Here is a 22,770-nt window from a genome sequence, read left to right on the forward strand (position 1 = left end):
TTGGAAAATGGAGGGAGAAAACATGGAGGCAGTGGCACATTTTGCAATAGTATTCCCCGTAGTAACCTATGGATGCAAGAGCTGGACCAAAAGGAAGGCTGAGCAAAGGAAGATAGACACATTTGAACTGTGGTGTTGGAGAAAAATTCTGAGAGTGCCTTGGACCACAAGAAGATCCAACTAGTCCATACTCTAGGAAATAATGCCCGACTGCTTACTGGAGGGAAGGATATTAAAGATAAAGATGAAGTACTTTGGCCCTGGTGACAAAGTGCATTAAAGCACTGAGCTGGAGACCGAAAGGTCCCAGGTTCAAACCCCGGGAGCGGCTTGAGCGCCAGCTGTTAGCTCCAGCTCCTGCCAACCTAGCAGTTCGAAAACATGCCAATATGAGTCGATCTATAGGCACCGTTCCGGCGGGAAGTTAACGGCACTCCATGCAATCATGCCGGCCACATGACCTTGGAGGTGTCTACGGACAATGCTGGCTCTTCGGCTTAGAAATGGAGATGAGCACCAACCCCCATAGTCAGACATGACTGGACTTAACGTCAGGGGAAACCTTTACCTTTACCTTTTACTTTGGCCACATAATGAGAGGACAGGAAAGCTTGGAGAAGAAAATGGAAGGAACAACATACCATGCTGGCTACTTCTATGGGTATCAGTCACACTGACTTGCTTGCAATTAAACATGCAAGAGATTTAAGTGCACAAGTGTGGGCAAAGATGCTTATGGTTCAAATCTGACTTTACCTAGGGAAACTGTTGTTGTCTCAGCACAGACCCTCAAATTCAGCATAGAGATATTGGTCTCCCTTATATCATTGTCATTACAAATACTACTATGATGGGATGGATAGCATGTGACACAGTTAGATTAACATTTCCCACCATCCTTAACTTGTGGGTGTTCTGTTTAAAGCAGAGAGATGAACTGCAGCTCAGGGATATTTCAATGATCAGATATTGCCCACCCCAGCCATATATAAAATGTTTTTTAGAATAAGTGTTAGCGGTCATAAAATGTGACTGTGATTGGTAGAAGTGCTTTTGAGGCTTACTTTATGTATTTTACATGTTTCAGTGACCCATTTCTGTATTTTGTTGCAGAATGATGCTCTTTGTTTGCAGATGAAAAGCATCTAGTATATTGAGCATGCTGCCTGAGCCATGAGTCATCGAGGCATCATGAGCCTGCCAGTCATGTACAGCAGCCCAGGGGGTGCTCAAGAAGCCTCCTTTTTTTGTTGCCTACTTCATTTTTCAAGATCAAGAAGGTTGTTGTGTTGCACTTGGTGATCCAACACTTAGGGCTGTGGGGGGGTGGGTGGATGCAGGTGGCTGCATTTAACTTGGTGGGTGAGACACTTGGCAGGTTTGCTCTAAGGGGAGTTACATAAACACTGGTTATTGCTGCTATTCAAAGGAAGTCACAGAACCACCAAGATGGTTCTGCTGTCCAGTGATTAATCCAAGCCTGGTTGCCTAGCAATGGCTTCCTCCCACACAACCCCAGGAAACAGCAAAAGGCTTGGCGGAAGTGAATGCAGAGGATCAGCAGGAAAGCAGAGCTTTCAATGGAAAAACAGTGGGGAAAGCAAGAAAAGGGGGAAGCTTTGAGCTGTCAAGAAATAGAAAAGCCACATATATACACATCCCCAATTAAGTCCTTGCTTGGACCCAGAGAAAAACCTGGCATAAAGGATGTGGATCAATGAGCTCCGCAGGGAAGTATTTCAGCCTGTTCTCTTGTGTGGTGAGATCTGCTTTATTACATCACATGATAGGGCAAGTGGTCTGAGTTTTGAGAGACCTCCCTCAGGATGTTTATATCCTTTGACCAGAGCTTGAAAAAAATTACATTTTGTTTTTGACAACTTAAAATCTCCCAACCAGCATACACACTTCTTTCCAAGCTCAACAAATGATAAGCCATAACAAAAGGCTCCCCTGTGGAAGGAGAAGAGTAGCAGCCAAGGACACGTCCATCACACCTAGATTCAGCTACTGGTGCAGGTGAGAAAATTCAGTGCCCTCGAATCCTGGGATCTGCAGTTTTGACATTTATAATTCTCAGTCAAAGAGTTCTAGTGGCTCAATAAACTATACGCTCCAGAATGCCATAGGATGGGACCATGGCAGTCTAAGTGAAACAATAATACTAGAATTGATCATTACCAACGGGTCCCTGGCCACTGAAGGAGCAGCTGTGGAGCAACCAGCCACACCCCCATCTTGTCTGGATCAGATGGAGCTGACACCCTTTCATCAGGCATCAAATGCAAATTAGGAAAGGCCTGTTGCCTAATATTCTCACTTGAGTTGAGCAACCAGTGGTGCAATCTAAACGCCTTTAGGAGGACACACAGAAGGACTGGCTGTTTGCTCACACACCAACTGCTGAAGCAGTTTACAATTTTACTGCTTAGCCACAGAGTCCCTCCAGGCTACACAATTACAGCAATGTGATTCCACTTTAACTGCTACAAGATAAATAATAAATAAAAAAACTTTATTTGTATACTGCTCTATGTCCCCAAAGGGACTCAGGGCGATTTTCAACATAGGTAAAGCCTTCAATTACCAACACAAAACATACAACACAACCATAATAAAACAACATAATTACTACCAACACAACATACTCATATAGGATTAAAACCAGATTCAATGCCGATCCGTTGGGTGAAATTCAGCTGCCAATAGACAAGATTCCAGGGAGGGCCCAGGCAACTATGAAAGGCTGGGCCAGGGCAGGTGCAATGAAGTAAACATAGAGGTGGGGGGGGGGGGGGGTAAAGTGCAGACTTGTGGCCAGGATAGAGCCTGGATTTCTCAAACGTAAGGCCTGTTGAGCAGCTATAAGGAGGTTAAACTAGTGCAACGATATATCGCAGGGCTGGATGGCCATCTGTCAGGGATGCTTTGATTCTGTGTTCCTGCATGTGCTGGAGGGCCCTCGTGGTTTCTCCCAACTTTATGATTCTATTATTCTGTCTGTTCCACCCACTCAAACAATATAAGCAGTAGGCTTAATTCCCCCTCCATTCCCTTTTTTGTTGTGGGCCATGTCTTAAATTTAGATTATAAGACTCACAAAGGCCCATTATACTACTTATCTTATAAGCTCTTTCTAGTAGCCTTTTTGACAAAAGAGTGAAGTATAAGTGCTATCAATAAATAAATAAATGTTACATCCTTTAGTTCAGCAGTATTTAAGATTCTTTCCAACCCATTGCTGAGTCCAGCAAACTCTGATTGACTTTTAGCCACACAACACCATCTCACTGCTCCCTCCTGACCTGCAACCTGTGAGAAAGGAAATGTAAGACAACAATATCACCAAGATAGCCTTACGTCCCAGAGAGGCGGAGGGAATGTATGAGGATCTTGTCCACCTCCTCCATGAGGCCGGAACATTCAGGGACAGGGGAACCTCTGTAGAAAAGAAAGAAGGAAAGTGAAGCAGCAATAAGAGAGTCAACAATATGGATGACTACAGAAGCAATACTTATTTAAGAATTCCATGAGCAGAAAGTTGACCAAGGTTGTTGAAACAAGTCTCCCCTACACCACTGTGAAAGCCCCTTCAAACAGCACTACTTTTGAGGGCCCTTCTACACTGCCATATACAATCTAGATTATCTGCTTTGAATTGGATTATATGCCAGTGTAGACTCACATAATCCAGCTCAAAGCAGATGTGGATTATCTGCTTTGATAATCTGAATTATATGGCAGTGTAGATGGGGCCTGGGAGAGTGTGACTTGCCTGTTTGCTTTCCATGGTTGAGCGTGGACTTGAACCCTTGTTTCTGTTGCTGTAGCTTAACACTCAAACCACTACACCACACTGACTCTCAAATCTTTGAAAGTTACTAATCTATACGCATAATAAAAGTGAAAATATGTATGTGTGTGTGGCTGGAGTGCCAATTTACACAGACAGGTTCCTACTTCCACAAATAGCTATAGCTCCCACTACTCAGGAGACACCAATGACCATCCTCCAATGACATTGAAGGTTATAGTGAGCACCATGAACATGTCCAAGAGCCTTGCCTATATCCTCCACAAACACCATACTGCCCACCACCCAAGTGAAGGCATTCATACAGGAACAATTTCATCCTAGATTTTTTGTATTTCCTCCACCACAGGCTTCCCAGTGTTCCTTTCTCTCTGCATTGGAATTTGCATGACCTCACCCACTGCCTCTCCCATAACGCTTTCCTATTAATAATAATAATAATAATAATAATAATAATTTTTATTTTTATACCCCACCTCTATCTCCCCAAAGGGGACTCAGGGTGGCTTACATGGGGCCAAGCCCGAATAAAAACAATAGCAATATAAAACACAACAATAGACAAGAGACATGCACAATTATAAAAATTTAAACATTAGCCAATAAAAACAAATGACAAGAACTAATAAAAACATGGATTAAAACGGAGAGGTTGTAAAAGTAGACTGGGTAAGGTGCACCATGTAAATATTGTAAATACGAGGTGACTGATAAAGTTCTTTTCTATGGCACAGAGCAGAGGAATTGATCGACAACTGAGCATACTAGAGAGGTTTGGGGAGAATTCACCATGATTTATAGGAGGTGTTGGTACTGGGATGTATAGTTCACCTGAAGTCTAAGAGCACTCCGAATTCCACCAATGATGGACCTGGAACTCACTTGGCACACAGAACCCCCATGACCAACAAAAACACTGGTGGTCTTTGGAGGGATTTATAGGAGTTGTAGTTCACCTACATCCAGAGTGCACTATGAACCCAAACTATGATAGATCTGGACCAAACTTGGCATGCATACCCGATATGCCCAAATTTGAATACTGGTGGGTTTTGAGGGGAATTGGCCTGGACATTTTGGAGTTGTAGGTACCGGGGGTTATCGTTCACCTGCAATCAATGAGCACTCTGAACTCCACCAAAGATGGAACTGGACCAAACTTGGCACACAGAGTCCCTAAGACCAGCACAAAATACTGGAGGTCTTTGAGGGAAATTCACCTTGATTTAGGGAAGTTGCAGTTCACCTACATCCAGAGAGCACTGTGAACCCAAACATGGATGGATCTGGGCCAAACTTGTCACACATACCCGATATGCTGAAATTTGATTACTGAAGGGATTTAGGGGAAATGACCTTTCTTTCTGGAAGGTTCACGCCCAACCAGGGAAACCGATGATGGACCTGGTCCAAACTTGGCACACAAAACCCCCATGACTAACTCAACCTACTGGAGGGGTTTGAGGGGACTAACTCACCATAGTGGGAGTTGTAGTTTACCCTACAGCCAGATTTTTCAAATAACCCAGGCAATGCCAGATACCCAAGCTAGTCTACTAATAATTTTGAATTGCCTGCTTGCTGATATGTGCCTAAAGAAATTTCTTCCAGTGCACAATGGCACAATTAAATTACTACATCAGTGAAGGTTTGGGCTATCAAAGGCTACAAAATCATGATGGCTGTGTGCTCTCTCTCCTGTGCAGCTCACCTTTGAATACCAATTGGCAGATAACATGAGTACTAGGTATTGTTATATGCAAGTCCTGCTTATGGGGCTTGCAGGTCAGTGGTTCGGCACTGTGGGAGCAGAATGCTGTATGAGAACTGGCTTTGCTCTGGTCCTACAAAACTCCTCTTAGTGGCCATTCTTTTTCTAAGCCAATGAATATGCCATCTCCTTTCCTGGTGGTTTTGTGAACTGTGCAAGGGAGAAAGGCCAAAGCCCAGGAAGAGAGGTCTAAAGAGGAAGAGAGAAGGGTTTACGGAAATTGAATTAGCATCAGCAGAGTGTAGGAATGAATAGTTTACTAAATAAACAGCAATTGTGAATAACAGATATAATGCGTTGTGTGAGAATAAAATGCAAATACAGTAGAGTCTCACTTATCCAAGCTAAACGGGCCGGCAGAAGCTTGGATAAGCGAATAACTTGGATAATAAGGAGGGATTAAGGAAAAGCCTATTAAGCATCAAATTAGGTTATGATTTTACAAATTAAGCACCAAAACATCATGTTATACAACAAATTTGACAGAAAAAGCAATTCAATACGCAGTAATGTTATGTTGTAATCACTGTATTTACGAAATTAGCACCAAAATATCACAATATATTGAAAACATTGACTATAAAAATGGCTTGGATTATCCAGAGGCTTGGATAAGCGAGGTTTGGATAAGTGAGACTCTACTGTACTATGTTCTGGGTTGAAACTCCTCGAGAGCCGATGGCTCCTCAGATGACAGAAGGGGAGAACCCTGGAGAAAAGAAAACCTTGGACTGCCAGTTAGATGTGCTGATTCTACTTTCCACCATATGTATTATTCAAGGCTTAGCTTGAGATAGTGTTTCTTTCTGGCAGGCTTGTGCCTCATACACCCTTCAGGCCAGCTCAGGCCTTTCTATCTCTCATATTAAAGAGGGAACATCAATTCTGCCTCCAACACAGATGATTTATCCAAAAAATTACCCCTCAAAATGATTCACACATGTGAATCTGTGTGTTGCGACATGTTTGTGTCAGCTGCAGTGTGTGTGTCTTACAAACATAATGAGAAACCTCTGAGTCGATGTGAAATAAGCAAATCATACATTTAAAAAATATAAATGAAAGGTTTTCATGAAACATGATGTATCCCATACATTTCATTATTACAATTTATGTAAGTGTCTATATCAATTATGAGGGATTGGTTTAACCTCCGCTTTTCTAGTAAAACTGAACTACTGTGTCAAGAAATGATGCATGCCTGAAAAGTGTCTCATCAACATGAAATGTTTGGAAAGCTCTGCTACAAATGCTGTTTTGGGAGTTACCTCCAGACAGGGGAAAATATCCTCCCCAAATTGGCTAAAATAGGTTGGAATATTATTTAGGGATCTTACAAAGGATGCCAGAGTATATGGTTGAGGGGATCTGAAAAGGGAGCTTTAACCTTCTGTTTCAGGCAGGCAGGTATCTCCAAATCAGTGGTTCTCAACCTGGGGTCCCCAGATGTTTTTGACCTTCAACTCTCAGAAATCCTAACAGCTAGTAAACTGGCTGGGATTTCTGGGAGTTGAAGGCCAAAAACATCTGGGGACCCCAGGTTGAGAACCACTGCTTCAAATGTTTTCAGATGGCAGCTTTCACAATTGCATCAGTTCAGCTTCAAGGGTGTAGAAGCAGGCCAAAAATACCTGGATGGCTGCTGTTGCCTTGTACTGCTTTAGAACAAAGATTATGCTCACAGACTATTAACACAAGAGAATACAACCTTTGGAGTAAGTTTGAAATGCAACATCACAATGCTAAACCAAATTGTCATGATCAGAGTGGGAAATCATTTGCTCCTCAAGACCTTTTGGTTTACAACATCCATAACTCCTACGCATGATTTGCCATTGCTATTAACTGCCATCAAGTTGACTTTGACTTATGGTGACTCTATGAATGAAATACCTCAGGGTTTAGCCTCTCATCAGGTTGAGATATTAAGAGTCAAAGAGTTGGAAGAGACCACATGGGCCATCTAGTCCAACGTCCTGCCATGCAGGAAAAGCACAAAGTACTTTGACAGATGGCCATCCAACCTGCTTAAAAGTTTCCAAGGAAGGAGCTTCCACCACACTCTGAGGCAGAGAGTTCCACTGCTGAACAGCAATTACGGTCAGGAAGTTCTTCCTAACGTTCAGGTGGAATCTCCTTTCCTGTAATTTGAATCAATTGCTTCGGGTCCTAGTATCCATAACAGCAGAAGACAAGCCTGCGCCCTCTTCCTTATGACACCCTTTCACATAGGCCCCTTCCACACAGCTGAATAAAATCCTGCATTCTCTGCTTTGAACTGGAATATATGGCAGTGTGGATATTGTGGAATTTTCTGCCTTGATATTCTGGGTTATATGGCTGAGTGGAAGGGCTAATATTTATATATGGCTATCATGTCTCCTCTTAACCTTCTCTTCTGCAGGCTTAACATACCCAACTCTTTGAGATGCTCAATAGGGATTCATAGTCTGCAGACTTTGGATTATTTTAGTCGCCCTCCTCTGGACACCTTTTAGCTTGTCAACATCTCTTTTCAGCTGTGGTGCTCAGAATTGGACACAGCGCTATCCCAGGTGAGGTTTAACCAAAGCCGAATAGAGAGGCACTATGACTTCTCTTGATCTGGACATGATACTCCTCTTGATGCAGCCCAAAATCACATTGGCCTTTTTAGCTGCTGCATCACACTGTTGGCTCATTTCAACTCCAAGAACTTTCTCACATGGACTGTTGTTGAGCCAGGGACCACCCATTCTGCATTTTTGCATTTCATTTTTTTCTGCCTATGTGTTGTATCTTACATTGCAGTACATGTGAAAAAGATCTTGGAGTCCTCGTGGACAAGTTAAACATAAGCTAACAAGGTGATGCGGCAGCAAAAAAAGCCAATGGGATTTTGGCCTGCATAAATAGGAGTCTAATGTCTAGATCCAGGGAAGTCATGCTACCCCTCTATTCTGCCTTGGTCAGACCACACCTGGAATCACACTGTGTCCAATTCTGGGTACGGTAAATGAAGCTGGAAGGTGTCCAGAGGAGGGCGACTAAAATGATCAAGGATCTGGAGAACAAGCCCCATGAGGAGCAGTTTAAAGAGCTAGGCATGTTTAGCCTGCAGAAGAGAAGACTGAGAAGAGACATGATGGTGGCCATGTATAAATATGTGAGGGGAAGTCATAGGGAGGAGGGCACAAGCTTGTTTTCTACTGTCCTGGAGATGAGGATGTGGAACAATGGCTTTAAACTACAGGAGATTCCACCTGAACATTAGGAAGAACTTCCTCACTGTGAGAGCTGTTCAGCAGTGGAACTCTCTGCCCCGGAGTGTGGTAGAGGCTCTTTCTTTGGAGGCTTTTAAGCAGAGGCTGGCTGGCCATTTGTCGGGGGTGTGGGTGCTTTGAATGCGATTTCCTGCTTCTTTGCAGAATGGGGTTGGACTGGATGGCCCATGAGGTCTCTTCCAACTCTACTATTCTATGATTCTATGCTTTGAATGCGATTTCCTGCTTCTTTGCAGAATGGGGTTGAACTGGATGGCCCACGAGGTCTCTTCCAACTCTATTATTTGTCCCCGATGGCATAGTAGACTAAAGCCTTGTGACTTGAAGGTTGGGTTGCTGACCTGAAAGCTGCCAGGTTCGAATCCCACCTGGGGAGAGTGCGGATAAGCTCCCTCTATCAGCTCTAGCTCCATGCGGGGACATGAGAGAAGCCTCCCACAAGGATGGTAAAAACATCAAAACATCCGGGCGTCCCCTGGGCAACGTCCTTGCAGACGGCCAATTCTCTCACTCCAGAAGCGACTCAAGTTGCTCCTGACACCAAAAAAAAAAAAATTGTCCTTGTTGAAATGCATTTTGTTAGTTTTGGCTAATCGGCTCTCTAATCTGAGCATTCATTGCTAAGGAAGGCAAAGAGACCTGACAAAGAGGTGTGTCCTTCCCTTCCATCCCTAGGAGCCTTGCAGACAATAATAATAATATAAAAATATATAAACACACATAATAAAATGTCTGAGAAAAGGGCTAATAAAATAACAATGACCAAGGAAGTGTCTAAGCCAAGCATGGGCAAACTTCGGCCCTCTAAGTGTTTTGGACTCCAACTCCCATCTTTCCTAACAGCCTCAGGCCCTTTCCTTTTCCCCCTCAGCCGCTTAAGCGGCTGAGGGGGGAAAAGGAAAGGGCCTGAGGCTGTTAGGAAAGGTGGGAGTTGGAGTCCAAAACACTTAGAGGGCCGAAATTTGCCCATGCCTGGTCTAAGCCCCATGCAAGCCGGAGGAAGTGGGATTCCTCCGCAGTGGGAAGGTGTGATAGGAGTGGGCAGAGCCTGCTGCAGCTCCCACGGATAAACATGGGTAGGCTCGCTATGGGGGCGGCGAGGAGGGCCAAAAGGAGAGGCTGCTTCCAAAGGCAGGGCAAGGCAGGCAGGCAATGGTACTCACCGCTCCCTCCGCTCTGAGCTGGGCCTGGCGTTCAGTCACGGGACCCGCCCCAAAGCGCCATGGGAAGTGTAGTACAGAGGCCCGACTGGGCGGCTCTTGCGCGCTGCCGCCTTGCATGATGGGAGGAGCGCAGAGCAAGTCAAGGGAAATCAAGGGCTCTTCCACACAGCCCTATATGATATCCCAAATTTTAAAAAAGTGCCAGTGCTCTTGCATTCCTTTTCATGTCATTTGATACCAATTGGCCTCCCCGGGCCCTTCCACACAGCCCTATATCCCAGAATATCAAGGCAGAAACCCCCACAATATCTGCTTTGAACTGAGCTATCTGAACCCACACCCAGATAATGTGGGATTTTCTGCCTTGATATTCTGAGAAATAGGGCTGTGTGGAAGGGCCCCGGCATGAACAGAGAGCATCTCGGGAAGTGTAGTCTCTGCATGTCTCGGAAGAGGCTGCTGAGAGGTGGGACGCTCGTGCTGCAGGCGCACGCAAGGTGGAGCCACTGTCTCCTAGCAACCGAAACGCGGCCTTTTTTTTTGGTGCAAAAGAGGGATGGCAGGACGGAAAACAATGGGCCCTTCCACATATCCTAGAATATCAAGGCAGAAAATCCCACAATATCTGCTTTGAACTGCGTTATCTGAGTCCACACTGTCATATATTCCAGTTCAAAGCAGATAATGTGGGGTTTTCTGCCTTGATATTCTGGGATATACGGCTGTGTGGAAGGGCCCAGAGCTGTATAAAATCCACATTGAACTTGATTATATGGCAGTGTGAACATAGGGCCCTTTCGCACAGCCATATACAGTAGAGTCTCACTTATCCAACACTCGCTTAGCCAACGTTCTGGATTATCCAATGCATTTTTGTAGTCAATGTTTTCAATACATCATGATATTTTGGTGCTAAATTCGTAAATACAGTAATTACTACATACCGTGTTTCCCCGAAAATAAGACAGTGTCTTATATTATTTTTTGCTCCCAAAGATGTGCTAGGTCTTATTTTCAGGGGATGTCTTATTTTTCCATGAAGAAGAATTCACATTTATTGTTGAACAAAAAAATGAACATTTATTATATACTGTACAGCAGTTGTCATTACAAACTAAAATAACCAAACCAGACAAACTGTGACTTCTGTCAAGAATTTCTTGTTACTACCATTATTTCCATGTACAATTGGTATGCACATTTACCAATCCTGCATGCTCCGGTGTTTTGTTTGGCGAGCACCGGGCATGCTTCCAAACAAAAACTTTGCTAGGTCTTACTTTCGGAGGAGGCCTTATATTTAACAATTCAGCAAAACCTCTGCTAGGTCTTATTTTTTGGGGATGTCTTATTTTCGGGGAAACAGGGTAGCATTACTGCGTATTGAACTACTTTTTCTGTCAAATTTGTTGTCTAACATGATGTTTTGGTGTTTAATTTGTAAAATCATAACCTAAATTGATGTTTAATAGGCTTTTCCTTAATCTCTCCTTATTATCCAACATATTAGCTTATCCAGCGTTCTGCCGGCCCGTTTACGTTGGATAAGTAAGACTCTACTGTAACCCAGAATACAATCCCACATTGTCTGCTTTGAACCAGAATATATGGCAGTGTGGACTCAGACAACCTAGTTCAACGCAGATATTGTGGGATTTTCTGCCTTGATATTGTGGGTTATATGGCTGTGTAGAAGGGCCCGTAGTCCAGCATCTGGAAGAGGGCCACATAAAGGGCTGGAGTTTAGCAGGCCTTGAGTTTAACACATTTGGCATACATGATTCTCACAACAGTAATCATACATAGTAGCAATCTTCCATGTTGCTTTTTGAGTTGTGTATTTGAGTCCAGTATTTCTGGGCTGTTTTACAAGGCCACAATGTATGAGAAAATGTCCCAACATTTCCCAACAATAAAACCATGTAAGAATACAAAACATCCCGACCTGCGGCCTAATAACCCGCTCCTAGACAAATACAGAGTAAAAAGGTTAAAATTAGTGATTTCCTAAGGTAAGGTTTGAACGAGGACAGGGGTAAGTAAAACAAGTGTCTTGTCCATAGTAAATTTTAAGTTTGGATTTTGTTAATGGCAATAATGTATCAGCTCACAGCTTCCATCTTCTCACGAATGGCCAGCACTTTTTGCTACTTCAGTGCCACATTTATTTATTTATTTATTTACAGTATTTATTTTCCACCCTTCTCACCCCAAAGGGGACTCAGGGCGGATCACAATGCACATATACATGACAAACATTCAATGCCATTAGACATGCGACATATATAGACAGACACAGAGGCAATTTAACATTTTCCAGCTTCTGGCTTCATGAGGGTTGCTTGATTCTGGCCACAGGGGGAGCTGCCGTTTCACCATCCACTTGTGACATCGAGACCTTGATGGAGTACTTCCTCATTCTTCCACACGCTGCTGGAAGGTGTTATGGTGCCATAGATTAGTTAAATTAGTCTCCCGCATAAAGTGGTATCTAAATTTTCTACTCAACAGATGCAACTGTTTTTTGAGCTGCATAGGTCAACAGCAAGCTAGGCTATTAATGGTTGGAAGCTTAATCCGACCCGGGCTGGCTTCGAACTCATGTAGTGATTTATTGCAGCTGGCTACTAACAAGCTTCGCCATTGCTCGGCACACTGGAAATACACAGTGTATATAATACAATACAAATCAAAACACATTTAACATAAAATACAAGACAAAAATCACACAAAGCATAACAATGTCCAGAAATAAGATATAAATAAATATTAACCATTAAAAAATTTAAAATCAATTACAGTTATTGTGGAGACTCATCAATTAAATGGTATCTTTTGCTAATCTCAGTTATCAGTGATAAACATGAGCCAGTGAGAAAATTAAGAGAAGTCTCCACAAAATAAATTAATAAATAAAAATTTTAAACCAAAAACAAAAGTCCCCATTAAAGCCTAGGAATTAAGTACCATGTAATTAAACAGGAATAACGCTTTCAAACCAGGAACAGAACTTTTGTCAAATTTTGTTACATAGTGTTATCTGATTGGCTATTAGAGTTGTGCACGGAATTTGTTTTTCCTGTTTCCTTCATTTCTTTTGTGCTCTTCGGGAGCACAAAAAAGAAATCCCCTCCCACTACAGAAATGAGCTGATTTCACAAAAGCAAGCAGAAATGGTTCCTAGCTCCTGGCCTGCTGTTCAGCACCACAGAGTAAGAGGCACTTGGCTGCAGGCCCTGGCAGGCGCAGGCGCTCTGGGCCTGCATGCCACACACACACTCTTTCCAAGAAGAGAGTGTGTGTGGTGTGCAGCAGTGTCTGCACCTGACAGGGTCTGCAGCCGAGCGCTTCCTTTAGAGTAAGAAGAAGCCTTCTTAAAGCATGTGCCGGGAAGGAGAGCCTGGGTGGGAGAGCCATAATGGCCCGATAGAAAACGGATCTTTCGGCACCAGAGAGTGAAAATAGATATCTGCCCTCCCTATTTCGGGAGGCTCCCAAAAAACAGATCAGGGCCCCTACCGAAAGCTGGAACATGAAACGGGTCAGGGTTTATCCTGAATGCACAACCCTATTGGCTATGCTTTAAAAGCAAATGTGTCTGTCCAGGTTCAACATCCCTTGTCTCTAACTTCAAAGTACTTCACAATTTTATCATTGTTTATGTGGCTGGTTAAGATAGTGACACCTTTGCTTTCGGATGGTTCACTGTACACAAAATATGTTTCTGTGCACAAAATGGTAAAAAATATTGTTCAAAACTACCTTATAGTTATGTGTACATTAAACAAACATATTTTGTGTTTAGACTTATGTCCCATCTCCAAGATATCTCACAGTAATTATTACATATTATATTTATAATCTTATATCATCTGCTTAGAAGTGGATTATATGAGGTCCCTTCTACACAGCTGTATAAAATGCACACTGAAGTGGATTATATGGCAGTGTGGACTCAAGATAATCCAGTTCAAAGCAGATAATATAAGATTATAAATGGGTTATATAGCTGTGTGGAAGGGCCTTGAGTCTACACTGCCATATAATCCAGTTAAAATCTGATAATCTGTATTTTATAGGCAGTGTGGAAGAGGCCTAAGTGAGGCCTAACTCTGCCTGTCTCCTGGGTTGAGTGGGTTGCTAGGAGACCAAGTGGGCGGAGCTTAGCCTTCTAACTGGCAACAATTGGATAAAAACAATTATTCTATGAACGTAGCGGCATGGATGAGGGGCTGTGCTGCCAAGTTTAGTGTTTCTGGGATGTGTAGTTTTGTTGTTTTGTCCTAGGCCGAAATTTCATTACCCTTTTATATATATAGATATACCTGGGGTCATGTAAAAATGTGTAGGATGAAAGGGTTCATGAATGGAAAAGTTTAAGAACCCCTGCTCTATAGCAGCTGGTAGATATATCTATTTCACCAAATCTCACATTAACTCATTCTAAAAGTTTAAAAGCAACATTTTAATTATGTTTCATTTGTAAATTATAACTTGTCCTGCAGGTTTGCCATGCAAGTTCAGTTAAGAAACAGATGAATACTATGAAGAATTTACCCTTTAATTGGATGGAATCTACCCATCTAACCCTTTAATTCTGGGGTTTCAAACATTAAGGTTGTTTGTGGTCTGTTCCAGTATTGATTTGGAAATTAATAACATAATTAATATATCTTGTATAGCAGTTATTGCTGGGCTAATACTTGTAAAACTCTACAAAGAGTTCTAAATTGCCATCAGAGCCCAGCATGAAAAAGGAAATTAAAACCAAAACCTTATTACTATTTTTATACCCCGCTTTTTTCTCCATAAAGGAAACTCAGATCTTAGGCCATCAATTTTCAAATGTTGACACAGAATACAGGCATAAGACTCCCACCTACGGTCAGGTTTTCTTATTTACTTACTAATGGATCACATGCCCACTTACGAATGAGCAACACCACAAACATCATTACCATTTTTAATTACTTTTGTTGTAAAAGAGAGAAATGGTACAAACACGCACACAAAGGACATGAAAAAACATAAAAGCATGATTATTTTAACAGTTAAGGCGAAAAGGGAATTTGAGCAAGTGAAGCTTTTTTAAACACATTTATGGATACATGTTTTTGACAAAATTTGCTCTTTGATGGTTAAGGGCCCATCCACACTGCCCTATATCTCAGATCTGATCCCAGATTATCTCTTTATACCAGGTTATCTGGCAGTGGGGACTCATATATTCCAGTTTAATGCAGATAATCTGGAATCAGATCCTGGGATAGGGGGCAGTGTGGAAGGACACTGGGGCCTCATCTACAATGCCATATAATGCAGTTTCACAGTGTTTTATATGGCAGTATAGATTGGGCCTAGGAGAGCAGGTCCATAATGCAGTTTCATAGTGCAATTTAACTGCATTGAACTGCATTACATGAATTTACACTGCCATATAATACAGCTCAGTGCAGTTAAACTGCATTCTGTAACTGCATTATATGGCAGAGTATCTCCAGTCTGCAGAGGAAGGCAAAGGCACATCTCATCTGATCAAATCTTGCCAAGAAAACTCTTGTGGTAATGTCACCATAAGTCAGAGTCAACCTGAAGGTGCACTATAACAAATACAATGATAGAAATTATAGAGTATGGGGAGAAATCTATGGTGAGTCTGATGCCCAGTTTGCTGCCCTTGAAATTCTCTGGGATCTACCAGGTTGGCAAAAGAAAAGTTAGAAGTTACTTCTGGATTTTTGAAAATGGTGTGTGTGTGTTTGCGCACAACCTGTGTGAAAGGTGAACTACCATTCCTGGAAGATTTAGGAAAGACCATTCACCACTACTCCTTTCTTTTAACTAGAAAAAGGGCTTGCTTGGAAGAGTCTCAAAGAGCATAAACAGACTTGAACTCAACCCTCTTCTGATATAGAAGTATTTGATCATGATAAAATAGTGTTTCTCAACCTGTAAGTCCCCAGATGTTTTTGGCCTACAACTCCCAGAAATCCCAGCCAGTTTACCAGCTGTTAGGATTTCTGGGAATTGAAGGCCAAAACATCTGGGGACCCACAGGATGAGAATCACGGAGAAAAGGAGAAGATAGGACAATAAGGATATGACCTGTGTCATATGTTGGAATTAAAGAGGTGGAGTAGGCAACCAATGTGAAAAGGTTTTATACTGCAGTTTTAAATTTTTCCTTTTCTGGGATCTCGTCACAGATATTGGTGTATCAGTGCTAGGTAGTCAAATAACCAAGATGCCCCCTCTTCAGAGTCCTCCACATTTCCCAGCGTGGCCTGGCTGGAGAAAAAGCGGCAGAAAAAGGTTGTCATGTAGTAAAAAAAAAAAAAAACCCTGCCAGTTAAATAGTAATTTTCTTCCATTCCATTTCCATTCCATGCCAGTGCTACAGAATCATAGGACTTGTAGTTTTGTGAGGTTTTTAGCTTTCTCTGCCAAAGATTACTAGTGTCTCACCAAACTACAACTCCCAGGATTCCATAGAATAGAGCCATAGGAGTTAAAGTGGTGTCAAACTACTTTAATTCTCCAGTGTAGATGCACCTTAGGACTTCTGAAGATCAAGGTTCGAACCCACAACTCAGTCATGGAAACTGTTGTGTGGGCTGCTTTGATTGTTCGTTTCCTGCATAACAGGGGGTTGGACTAGATGGCCCGTCTGGTCTCTTCCCATTCTATTCTTCTATGATTGTATGAATGAAGACAGCAAGTCAACTGTATCTCCCTAACTGCCCCCCCCCCCTTTCCACCTTTCCATTGGGCACCAGGCTGGGATGGGCGTGCTCAACCCACTAGATATTTCTGCATTGTAGTTGTCTGTTCCAGTGATTCTGAATTTATTGGGCCCTCCAGATGTTTGAGGCTTTAGCTAACAAGAATAAATGACAGGATGGACATCTTTCAGGAGAGAATACGTTGTGTCTTTCTGCATGTCAGAGGATGGGAGGACTAGATGGTTCTTGTGGTGTTTTCCAAACCTAAGATTCAATATTTTTAATACTATTAATTTCTTCAGGAGAGCTAAATTTCACTGCCTGTTTTTCATTAAAGGGAATTCATTAGTGCTTTTCTAAGCTTACAGCTAGACAACAAAAATAATTAAATCCCTTTTCTGCTTGAATTGTTCATTATATCCATTATATAAAGACGTTAAAGCCAATTCTGGATTGGGGATTATGAATAGACTGGTAGCTTTCAACTTCTTCAAATTTTATCCTCCAAAATATGTTGCACCTACCGTAAATGCAGATAGGAGCCAAGGAATAGGTTTGTCCCCAACATTTCTGTGACATTTAATTAGTAATAGAACTTATTTTAAGCAGGATTAAATACCATCAATTAATTACTTTAAAATTATGTTTTTAATTTCAGCTACCTCTATAGAATCTATTAATGTTTGGAGGAATACATATGAGATGAGTGGTTTTTTCAAGTAAGAATGCACATATTTGAAATGATTAAGTAGTAACCTGAGCCGGAAATGACTTCTCCCAACACTCCATAATAAGGTACATGAAAACACATCTGAGAATGCCTTGGACTGCAAGAAGATCCAACCGGTCCATACTCCAGGAAATAATGCCCGACTACTCACTGGAGGGAAGGATATTACAGGCAAAGATGAAGTACTTTGGACACATAATGAGACAGGAAAGCTTAGAGAAGAGAATGATGCTAGGGATAACTGAAGGAAAAAGGAAGAGGGGTCGACCAAGGGCAAGCTGGATGGATGGTATCCTTGAAGTGACTGGATTGACCTTGAAGGAGCTAGGGGTGGCCACAGCTGACAGGGAGCTCTGGCATGGGCTGGTCCATGAGGTCACAAAGAGTCGGAAGCAACTTAATGAACAAACAACAAAACACATCCCTTAGCACACAGTAACTTCTGGCAGGATGAGTGGAAGTGCCATCCAGAATGGCTTGGAAAAAGAAAAGTAGTTGCTGTTACCCTCATAAAGAATTTAGCACCTGTCCATCCATCATAGGGAAGATCCATCATACAGAGGGATTTTATCATCTGCTGTGGTTTGGTTCTAGGACTCCTATGAATACCAAAATCCATGGATGTGCAAGTCCCATTATATCCAACAACATAATAAACAGTGTCACTTACATAAAATAGCAAAGTTAAGGGTTGCTTTTTGGATACACATTTTCAAGTTGTGGATGATTGAAACGATGGATGCAGAATCTGAGGATACAGAGGACCGGCTGTACTTGCAAGAGTTTGCCTTTAGCTGCTTCCAAAACACTCAACTGCAGATAGTTATATATTCGGTCATGGCTATTCCCATTTCACTCACATCACTGAGACTAGTCTCTTTTTCTCAGCCTTGCCTGGCCTTGGATGGCTGGCTGTCCGGCTGGGATGTCCCCAGCTCTCCACAGTCAGTGACCTAACCAGCTGTGAGCTCCCTCCTCCCTGCCTCCCGCGCTGCCCTTTAAAGTAGGCAATCTGCCTTAATCCTCAACCAAGCGAGGGAACGAAGTAGGGAAAGCAACAGAAAGAGAAAGAGAGGGAGCAAGCCGAGAGCATGAAAGAGGCACAGTCAAGGGGGCTCAGATCCCTTTTGGAAGGAACCCCACAGTGAAAACTGGGATCGGAGGAGACATCTGAGGGAGAAGCTGGCAAGGGTCCTGGCTTGGCTCTCCCATGAGAACAACTGGGGCTAACCTGGCCCTTCCTCCCCACCCAGGGAGAAAGGCCAAAAAGAATGGAAGGTCCTCCTGTACGAGGTGGAGAAGCATTTGGACCAAAGTGCTAGCATCTTTTGGGCAGTGACACATCCGCCCATTCAACCCTTCCAGCCAGCCACCTCTAGCAACAAGCCAGCAAAATGTCAGAGTCGGAGTGCAACGGAGGACGTGAGTGACCCCATGTAGATGCGTTTGGTTAACCAGGGTGGGGGAAAGGGGGTTGGAGTGAGACAAGTAGGAGTTTGACAGCTCAGACCTTCTGAATGCTTACTCAGATGCAAGAAAGCTTCCTGTGTTCAAAGGGGTCCTTAGGGTTTAGATTGACTGCAGCCTATGGAATTAATTCAGAAGCCACTGAGGAATAAAATAGCGGTAAGTAGGGAGTACTGGAATAAATAGGCTTCTAGGGGTTAGCAGAAGATGGCTGATCTGTAGTCCAGCTGTTACAAGCGTCAGGAAAAACTTTGGTGTTACAGTGGCTCTTTGAGACAAGGAATGCTGAGATGCCGAAGTTAAAAGTAAGTCAGATTTAGGACTGAAACTATGACCAAAACAAGAGAGGCCTTTTGATATACAACTGAGGCTGACATGCAGAATTAGATGTATGTGAATTACTAGGTCTGTACCAAAGATAAAGGATGAACACTGGAGGTTTTATTCTGACCAGCTTTCACAGAGGTTTCCATTTTGTCTTCCATTCGCTGGAAACATGCTGTCTTATATGTTGCACTTTACATTTTTAATGGATGGAAACTCTATAATTGGTACTTTTACTGAGGAACAAGATATTGATATTTCTAAAGGCATTCAGAGTCCATCTAATTCAGCCGGCACCTTAAACACTCTGACTCAGACACTACATCAGCCCTGTTGGCTTGTCACAAACTGCCTTTTTACGTCTAATGTTTTAACTGTTTACTAATATTAGATCTGGAGCCCCGGTGGCGAAGTGCTTTAAAGCACTGAGCTGGAGACCGAAAGGTCCCAGGTTCAAACCCCGGGAGCGGTGTGAGCGGCTGCTGTTAGCTCCAGCTCCTGCCAACCTAGCAGTTCGAAAACATGCCAATGTGAGTAGATCAATAGGTACCGCTCCAGTGGGAAGGTAACAGCGCTCCATGCAGTCATGCCGGCTACATGACCTTGGAGATGTCTATGGACAACACCGGCTCTTTGGCTTAGAAATGGAGATGAGCACCAACCCCCAGAGTCGGTCACGACTGGACTTAACGTAAGGGGAAACCAACCAACCAACAAAATATTAGATCTATTAGTAAACATGTCCTAAATGTTTGATTTATATATTTAAATTTCTGATTTTGTTATTTTGGAGTTGTTCTATAAGTACACCTGATGTTCATTTTATTGTTTATGATTTGATCTGTTTTTTATGTTTTCACATGTATGTTTGGCATTGAATTTTGCCATTATTGTGTTGTAAACCTCTTTGAGTCTGTTCAAAGTTTTGCCCAGGAATAAGAAAAGCAGTACATAAATGCAGTAAATAAATAAATAATAAAATCTCTCTCTCCTCTCCTTCCTGCCCACAGTGACTGAGCCTCCTGAATTACCACGCTCGGCGGCTGAGGCTTTTGTGGAGGCAACAGGCCAGGCCCTGGCATGGACGCTGACAAACGGGTGCACAGATACTCTGGGCTCTACAGGAAGCAATGCTCAGAAGAAGAAGCTCCAGCACAACAAGCACAAGACCCAGGGCACCAATGTGGTCCACCGTTCACCCCGTGCCCTCTTCTGCCTCAGGCTGAACAATCCCATCCGCCGGGCTGCAATCAGCATTGTTGAATGGAAGCATCCTGCATTTACAAATTGGGAGAGGCATGGTTGGGAGAGTGGGGTGGGATTTGTTGCCGTCTTTTTGAGCAGGGAGGGTGTTGGGAAGAGAAGATAATTCTGTTTGATTCCTTAACCACATACTTCCCAGGCCCTTTGACATCCTCATCCTTATGACCATCTTTGCCAACTGTGTGGCCTTAGGAGTCTATATCCCCTTCCCTGAAGATGACTCCAATGTCGCCAACCACAACTTGGTGAGTACCTTTTATAAAACTGGTTGAATGGAAGTTGTTTGGATGTGGTTGCAGTAGTGGGGAAGGTATCATGACATACTCTTCAACTCTCCCAATTTGGAAGAGAGAGCGCTGTTTAATCCTCTGACATCTCAGTTTTCCAGATGATTTTAAAATGTCCTCTTTGTTCTTCCTTCTGTCCCATTCATTCTCAGCTTACTGTGATTGCTGCAAAAATCTCAACATGCAAAAATAGTTTGTGCTTGATTTACTTAGCAGGGGGAGGGAGAGAAGATTTATTTCCCCTATAAGCTTGGGCAAAGACAAACTGCTTTTCCTTCTATCTTGCGTGTTATTTCTTATCGATAACTTTTACTATCTTGACTACACTCTGATGTCGCATGTCACCATGTGTCCTAGTTTTCATCTGTGAAATGTTGGAAGGAATGTAGTAGCTCAGTAGATGAGCTATGCTTGTTTTGCTTGCTGATACACTGAACTCCAGACATTTTCAGCCCAGTGGCGTACAGGGAGCACACAACTCCTCTGTTGCGCCAGCTTCACTGGCTGCCGGTTTGCTACCGAGCACAATTCAAAGTGCTGGCTTTAGCCTATAAAGCCTTAAACAGTTCTGGCCCAGCTTACCTGTCCGAACATATCTTCCCTTATGAGCCACCTCAAAGATTAAGTTCATCTGGAGAGGCCCTGCTCTCGATCCCGCCTTCTTCACAAGCTCAGATGATGGGGATGAGAGACAGGGCCTTCTTGGTGGTGGCCCCTCGGCTGTGGAAGTCCCTCCCTAGCGATCAGCTCCCTCCCTCCTAGCCTTCAGAAGGAAAGTGAAGTCCTGGCTCTGGGATCAAGCCTTTGGATAAGAGCATAGTACAATAATAGATGTGCAATATATGCAATTGACCACATAACGGCTTTAGACTATGATTTTGGATGTCGTGATTTTAATTGATTGTAAGGTTTCAATGTCATTGTACGAATTTTAATTTCTCTATATTTTAAACTTATGTTGATATGTGCTCTGAAGGTGCTTGTGTAAGCTGCCTTGAGTCCCCTCTGGGGTGGGGAAGGGCGGGGTACAAATGGGGTAAATAAATAATAAATAATAATTTTGAACAGCTTGTTGGGCAGCAGTTCTCAGACCCCTGAGAACTGGTCACAACCTAAGTAGGTAGCACTGAGCTAGAGGGACAGATGGCCTGAGCACACCTGGCAGCTTCAGATAAAGCCATGAAGCATGGTTCCCAGTTGCCTTCCTCAAACCCACTGCACATGAATTTCCTCTAAAAAAACCTAGAAATCCAGATCAGGGCCTTTCTCTCCCCCCCCCCCCCCCCCATCCCTCCTACCCCCTTCCCCTAACCCAATAACCTCTTACTCCTAGCATCCTTTCTTAATTATTCCATCTTTACTTCTTGATTTCTGCCAAAGGCAACACGTTAATGCTAATTAAAACTATTATCTCTTAATAACCATTAATCCACCACCTGACTGAGGCCAGCTGAGGCAACTGCCCTCACCCCTCTGCCTTGTCTTCCTCAGCCATCACGAAACTGGCCTGATTCTAGCAACTAGCTGAGGATCTTGCAGCGATCATTGAGCGACTCTCCGTGAAACTGAATTCATCTGCTGATTGCAACTGGGGTCAGCGCTAGAGTTTGATCTCAGCTTCCCCAGAGTAAATCCAGAGTAATCTCTTGGTGAAACTGGATGGTGGCCAGTTCCTGATTCCTGTTACCTCCTCTGGGGGTAAATCCAGATATACTTGACAGTACTGCGGTCAGGGGCAGAACCCAATCTCATTTCTATATCCTGTTTTTTTACCTGAAATATAATCATGGAGAAATGCAAGATCCCACAATGCACATAATTTACAGTGGCAAAATGGAGACCTGGGTTCTCAGTTGCAAGGGAGGAGATAATTTACTAGTGCAGAAACGAAGTGAAAGGAGGGATGAGGAGTACTTAGTGGATGGTATTCTGTTTTTGGTGTGAGTAGGAAAATAATGCCTATTGG

General features: G+C 43.0%; 2 protein-coding genes across 2 annotated transcripts in view; one reads left to right on the forward strand and one right to left on the reverse strand.

Annotated features, from left to right (window-relative positions):
* ccdc22 (coiled-coil domain containing 22) overlaps positions 1-10,307 on the reverse strand; it is a 36,334-nt gene extending 26,027 nt beyond the window's left edge. Inside the window, exons 1-2 of the mRNA XM_008103927.3 lie at positions 10,012-10,307; positions 3,361-3,441 (exon numbers count right to left, since the gene is read on the reverse strand). Of these exons, the coding sequence (XP_008102134.2) occupies positions 3,361-3,410 (50 nt within the window). The 5' untranslated portion in view covers positions 3,411-3,441; positions 10,012-10,307. The remainder of the gene's footprint in view (positions 1-3,360; positions 3,442-10,011) is intronic.
* A 6,482-nt stretch (positions 10,308-16,789) lies between these two features.
* Positions 16,790-22,770, forward strand: part of cacna1f (calcium voltage-gated channel subunit alpha1 F) — a 91,638-nt gene continuing 85,657 nt past the window's right edge. The window contains exons 1-3 of the mRNA XM_062971236.1: positions 16,790-18,885; positions 20,265-20,523; positions 20,657-20,762. Of these exons, the coding sequence (XP_062827306.1) occupies positions 18,858-18,885; positions 20,265-20,523; positions 20,657-20,762 (393 nt within the window). The 5' untranslated portion in view covers positions 16,790-18,857. The remainder of the gene's footprint in view (positions 18,886-20,264; positions 20,524-20,656; positions 20,763-22,770) is intronic.

Source organism: Anolis carolinensis, chromosome 2 (assembly GCF_035594765.1).
Source record: "Anolis carolinensis isolate JA03-04 chromosome 2, rAnoCar3.1.pri, whole genome shotgun sequence".
NCBI lineage: Eukaryota > Metazoa > Chordata > Lepidosauria > Squamata > Dactyloidae > Anolis > Anolis carolinensis.